We start from the raw sequence: 6,318 nt of genomic DNA on the forward strand, positions 1-6,318 counted from the left end.
AAACTACACAGTATGAGGCAGCAGAGCAGTTCAGTCAAACATAGCATACATACTACTGTTCAGGAAAGTCAGAAGGTCACAGAAGAGTGGTGTTGGACTCATTTCAAGGGAAAAAAGGGAAAAAAATCAAATACTAGAGCAACAGAAATGGTAAAAATACATCAACGCGAAGTGTTTTTACTAGAGCAACAGAAATGGTAAAAATGCATCAACACGAAGTGTTTTTCTTTCACACATTCAAGCACATCCTTTTGCGGCACTCGTGGGGCTCGCAGATGGAGTAAATGTTAGCGAGTGCACGAAAAAGTGTCAAACGAGAGGCAATTTCATGGGACTGAAGAACCCTGTAATGACTGTTTTGATACAGGAGAGGAGCTGGGATGGCTGAGAACAAGCTGCATAATGTATGAAGGTTAAACGACGAGCATTTATTGCTTCTTAGACCAGACTGATTGACTTCCAGGATACTTTCCTGCATTAATTTATCAATGTGTGTCTGTCTGCAGCCGGAATGGAGCAGAGCAACATCAGCCACGGTAATCTGAGGGATGCTTGATTTTAGAATCAAAATGCTTAAAATTTTAAGCTTGAATTTTATTTGAAGCACAACACAAAGATGGTTACAAAACAATGTGCTGGTGAGAATATCATTATTATTTATTTTTTTAATTAGTATATTGGACAGGGACCATGCACAGAACAACATTAGACACAAGGTAGAGATGCTCTGGGCCAGATTATAGCATACAGACTAGTTTCCATCTGCAGTTTCTGGGGCAGGCAAGAGAGAAACAAGTAAAGATAGAAGAGTAATAATCACATTTTTTAAAAAAGGATCTGATGTTCTCACATTGACTCAACTGACAGGTTTGGTTTCTCCGGATCCATTCTTTAGTTTCTGTAGAAATGTCTTTAAAATCAGTTATTGTCTTTAGTTCAGTGGGGAGCTGATTCCCTTCTGTTATTGCTTTGTAGGAGAAGGTTGTCCAAAGGCAGTTTTACGTAGAGGGATACAATGCTGCCACCCAGAAGAAGCCCTTGTTGTCCTGGTAGTATTTCCAAAGGTACAATGAATACAAAAACTTGAGAGGTGAGGGCGCATAACCATGAACAACCATGAAAATCAGTCATACATTAGCATAAATGATAATGTTTTCAAAATTTAACAAGCCATACTTATCCAATATATGACAATGGTGATACTGTTGTGTCTTCTTATCCAGGATTTTAATGGTTTGTTTATACAGGGATTAGAGAGGTTTCAAAGTTGTTCTGTTGGCTTGTGACCAGCATAAGATACAGTATTTGAAATGTGTCATAATCAAAGCATAAAAAAAGGTTTTTGCACCTTTAAAAGTAAAAGCGTTTCTGATAGTCCTGAAATGAGAGAGGTTGTATTTCAATGTATGTCTCATTTACTTAATATGCTTTTTCTACATATGCTGAGCGTGGAGTCTAATATAACACAGAGATATTTATAACGTGTGACATTAATTACGGCTTCTCCATTTATCATTATGTTAGGACAGTCCATTTGTTTTTGTTTATTATGAAAAAATATAGTGGAAGTTTTTCTGACATTTAACGTGAGACATGATTCATTATAGCAGCATGTCACTAAAAGAAATAAATTAAACTAAGTTTCAATCTGCCATTAGTTTTAGAGGAATAGAGTCAGCCTTGGTACTGGTGTATCTGAGCTTCCACCCCTTGTTTTTCCCACTAGCATCAGATCTGAACACAACATGCACTTGGTAGCTTCCTGTGTCAATGCGGCCCGGTGGCGTCGAGCCACAGAAGGGTCCATACTCCTGTCCAGCCGTGGAAATCTTGCAAACAGGAAAGAAACTCAGTTAATTCATTACTTTCCCCGACTGATCAATGTCTGGCCAAACTTAAGTATGCAGCAAACTGCATGGCCATACAGTATATCACCCAAAGAAGACGGTGACAGACTGCCTCCACGAGCATGAGGAGGAATACATTGTTTATTCATCGTCTGGGGTCACATGACTGACCTTTAACGTGTCGTACGGACAGGGAACGTCTGGGTGTCCCTCTATGTCGAAGGTTTCTAGGAAGTCCAGGATTATTCTGGAGCCTTGCGGCAGACGGATGGTGTGGTCACACTGACTCATGGGAGGGTAGGGGTTCGGGTAGGCTGGGCTGGTCAGGACCCCCGACGGCGACGTCAACACCTGACTTTGGCACGGCACTGTGGAGGAAACTCAATAAATCTGTGTTCGTTTTGGGGCATGAGAAATCTCACGACCTACACTGTAAATAATGTCTGTAAATTTCATGGTGAAAAACGGTCAAACCATGACAGTAAAAATGTGTAAACTCTAAAACAGTTTGATCCACTTTGTATAACACTGAATCACCGCAAATAAGTTCATCAGGAGAAAACTGTATTTTTTAGGTTTTTTTCTCTTGGAAAAAAAAACATTTTACTACTCTCACACAGTTATTTAACCCTTGTGTCATCCTGTGGGTCAAAATTGACCCAGTTTAAAGTTCGAAAATGTGGAGGAAAAAAAATTCACAGTGAAACTTCTGATGTCCACATTTTCAACATTTTTGGGAAATCTTTGAACATTTTTTGGTGGAAAAAAGAAATATTAAAAATGTTTAAGAACGTTCACATTTGGTTGAAATATTAGAAGTTTTACTGATTTATCTGTAATCAATTGATATTTTTAGGATTTTTTGGAAGATTTTTACTCATTTTTTGAAAATATTTTCTTGCCAAATTTGGGGAATTATTTTAAGATAAAACTTTTAAGGGAAATTTTTATGGAATTTTCTTCCTGAAGGTTTTGCAAATTTTCAGAAATTTGGGGAATTTTTTTGCTGAATTTTTGGATTTTTTTTCAGACAAGGAAACAATATTTTTTTGGTGCCTGTAAATGAAGACAACAGGAAGGTCAATATGTGTGTAACATTCAATTCTGTCATTTTTGCATTCATTTCTCAAAAAGAATAAAATTTTTCACAGTTAAATGTATGTATTGTTGTGCTAATAATAGAAACATGCCATAACATTTATAACATTTTTGCATTTATTTCATATAAAAAATACACTTTTTGCCTGTTGAATTGATGTAGTTCTGTGTTAATAGCGGACATATGGTTTGATATTTATGACAGCTATAAACAGAATTTTTGCTAAAAATACACATATTAAATGTTAAATGGTGTGGTATTTATAATAGGTCACACTAATTTTATTTTATATGGTATTTTCATGTAAATTTTAAAGTATAACAAACATTATTCAAAGACTAAAACTTTTTTTTTACAGTAAGCACATTTTTAACTGTAAAATCAACAGTATCATTATATTTCTTTACCCCAAAAGTAGAAAATGTTTTACCATGATTTTATGGTAGAGTTTTGGCAACCACAGCTGCCATAATTTTACCATATAAATAACAATTTTATGTTTTACAGTGTACTGTAGCTGCAACTGCTGGGTTAAACAAGTATCTGCTTTAAAAAGTTTCTTGATTAGAGGAAAATAATAGTTTCGAGTCAATTGAAACATTTCCTGGCAGCATAAATGATGGGATTCATTTAGGCTCGCGCTATTGCCCCTGCAAGTGTGCAGATGTTGTTGCAGACAAAAACAAACGAGCGTTGCAAAGAGGCAGAGTCGCTGTAATTCATATAATTAGTACAAACTGAAGGCAGATAATCATTTTTTTGCCTATTCATTGCGTGATTTGTTTTGTCACCCCCTTTTCCTCTGGCAAAGAATACTAATTTAAGGCACATCAGCTAGTAATTGTGATTAATTACCTGGTGTCAGTACACTGTTAGCGCTGCACACAGGTATCAATTTTTAATACCGTTTTGAAGTTGCTTTTCCCTCAGGAATCGACAGTAATTAACCCCGCCTTCCACCAGCTGGCAGAGATCAACTACTTTATGCATCGGTATGCCTTTTCAGTCTGAAATTAGTTAGCACAGGCCAGCGATGACAGAATGAAATCCAATATGTAACAGTATCAACTGTGTGCCCTGTGAAATGTCAGAAAATTCCTTTTTTTTTTTTTTTGCTGAGTACTTGTTCTGCAAAGTAATGAGAGTGTTTCAAGACAGAAAAATGGCTTTTTCTAACAAATAAAAATTAGGTGTATTTGCAAGCCCAAAAATCTGATCTAATTTTAATCTAACATTCTGAAAGCGGCTCAAATTAAAAACTGTTTGTGTTTTAATTGTCATTCTAAATACCCTAATCACACAACAACTGAAACGTTTGGACATTATTATGTTTGTATCATCAACAAATGTAGCCGAATTAAATGTGCAAAATGCTGCAAAAATGTCACAAATAGAGTTCAGTGTGCACACGTGGAAGCTGCCGTGCCTTATTGCCATCAATATTCTCCCTTTTGTCTGGCAAAGAGGCGCTGAGCAGCTGTGTGTTTAGCTCCAGAAACACCACACACCCTGTTTCCAGAGATCAATACTTGGTCAAACGCTGTATGCCGAGCTCTTAACACTGCACCTCACAATGCTGCTTTGGACTGATTGAGCTCAGACGCCTCTTGAGCTTTTAGTCGCTCTCACCTGTGCAGGATCTTTTGTTGTCATGGAGAAGGTGTCCTTGTTTGCACGTGCAGTAATAGCCGCCGATGTAATTGTGGCAAAAATGATCACACACTTTCTCCCCATCCACTTTGGACAGACACTCATTGATGTCTGCGGGAGACGGAGACAGAGTGAAACATTACACAACAAATATGTGCTTTTCCATCCATGAATATTCTTCAGATGCAGAATGTGGAGGTCATCTTGGTATGAATGTGTATTTAAACCCATGTCAGATTATCTGTGATTACTTGTTTGGCTTGCATTGTCCTGGAGTGCGTGTGTGTCAGAATGGCTCTTACAAGTTCAGCGAATGAGGCTGTCTTAATTTGGGCTCAAAGAAAAAAAAATGTGACGTCAATCGGCTAAAACCAAACAATGACACATAAATATTTTACACGGAGACGCCACGGCAGGCTCAGGGGTGTGAAGACAAGAGTTCTAGATTGGAAAAGCAGAAATTGCACAGAAGCTCTTTGCTCAGCTCAGATCCATAAACACTTAAATCACAAGAAAAGCAGCGTCTGTGATGGAAAATATGTGGGAGACAAGTAGCTCAAAAGCACCATGAGAAATAAGGAGTAGTATTTTGTCAAACTGCTGTTGAAAATAAATGTAAAATTAGCTGTTTTTTGAATAATGCTTCATGTTACACTTCATTCCTGCTATGATTTCTGACTATTATATTGCACATGTAGTTTGCAGTCGTTCTTTCTTTTCCTAAATTTGAAATAATGTGTAAAATATTACTGTGTGATAGAGCCCGGCCATTATTTCTCCACTACACTCTACTCAGTGTAATTACAGCTGCCAAAAATGTGCCTGCCTCCAGGCAACACATGTCACTTTTATGCATCACCTTCTGCGGTGTAAAATGCTTGGAAGCCGGTGAATCGGCCCTCGTTAGAGTAGTCACTCCTAAAGACCACTGACATGAGGTTCCCGGCTGACAGGATGATGGTGTTCCTGGGGCTGCTTTCAGAGTTCTTGGCTTCCTCGCCGCAGAACCGCAACGTTTCGTTCCCCTGCGCCAAAACCTGGTTTGACAAGGTCAGAGGACCTTTTTAAGCAAACGTACTGGCTCCAGTGCAGGAGCTGTTTATGTTCACGCATGTACCTGGATGTAGTCACATTCACACTGGTTGGAGGGTTCCAGGTTGAAGTGGGTGAAGTAGAGTTTGACCCTGTGGCCGTCTGGGACTGTGATGTTCCACACGATGAGCTGGTTGTCGGGGTACGGCTGGGGGAAGCCGGGGGAGCTGAAGCTGCCGTATAACCCTTTCATTTCCACACTCAGGGAGACGTGGACGAGGGAAAACAGGACAAAAGCACAGAAGACACTGGGAACAATCAGGTGTGATGGCAGCAGCTTCAACGGTTATGCTGCACAAATGAATAAGTGACACTCACCCGAGCATGTTGGCTTCGCTTGTCGTGTTTTGGAACAGTTCGCTCTCACTGATCGGAGGGTAAATGAACTCGGCTGTCCTGGCCGGCTGACATTTAGGTAAACAAAGTGAGACAGGCACATGATCAGTTTGTCATCATTCCCCACTTTCTTCAGTCACAGAAATCTATCCAACTGATGTATGTCAGAGCAATTTATATCCATTCTTCTACTGACAAACTCTTTCTCATTGTTTTATCAACTCATTTTGAGAGGAAATGATCATTAAGATAACTGTGACTTTTATATTTTCTTAACTTCCACTGCAATGACAA

The 6,318-nt window shown here is 38.8% G+C and overlaps 1 protein-coding gene across 1 annotated transcript; it reads right to left on the reverse strand.

Moving 5' to 3' along the window:
* Nucleotides 1-633: 633 nt before the first annotated feature.
* On the reverse strand, nucleotides 634-6,092 carry masp2 (MBL associated serine protease 2). The gene is made up of 6 exons (XM_023266987.3): nucleotides 6,007-6,092; nucleotides 5,714-5,936; nucleotides 5,456-5,633; nucleotides 4,576-4,707; nucleotides 2,019-2,215; nucleotides 634-1,829 (listed from the first exon to the last, which is right to left on the reverse strand). Exons 1-6 carry the CDS (start codon nucleotides 6,012-6,014, stop codon nucleotides 1,644-1,646), a joined length of 924 nt encoding a protein of 307 aa, XP_023122755.2. The 5' UTR covers nucleotides 6,015-6,092; the 3' UTR covers nucleotides 634-1,643.
* Between the last annotated feature and the right edge of the window lie 226 nt (nucleotides 6,093-6,318).

The sequence above is a fragment of the Amphiprion ocellaris genome, chromosome 8 (assembly GCF_022539595.1).
Source record: "Amphiprion ocellaris isolate individual 3 ecotype Okinawa chromosome 8, ASM2253959v1, whole genome shotgun sequence".
Taxonomy (NCBI): domain Eukaryota; kingdom Metazoa; phylum Chordata; class Actinopteri; family Pomacentridae; genus Amphiprion; species Amphiprion ocellaris.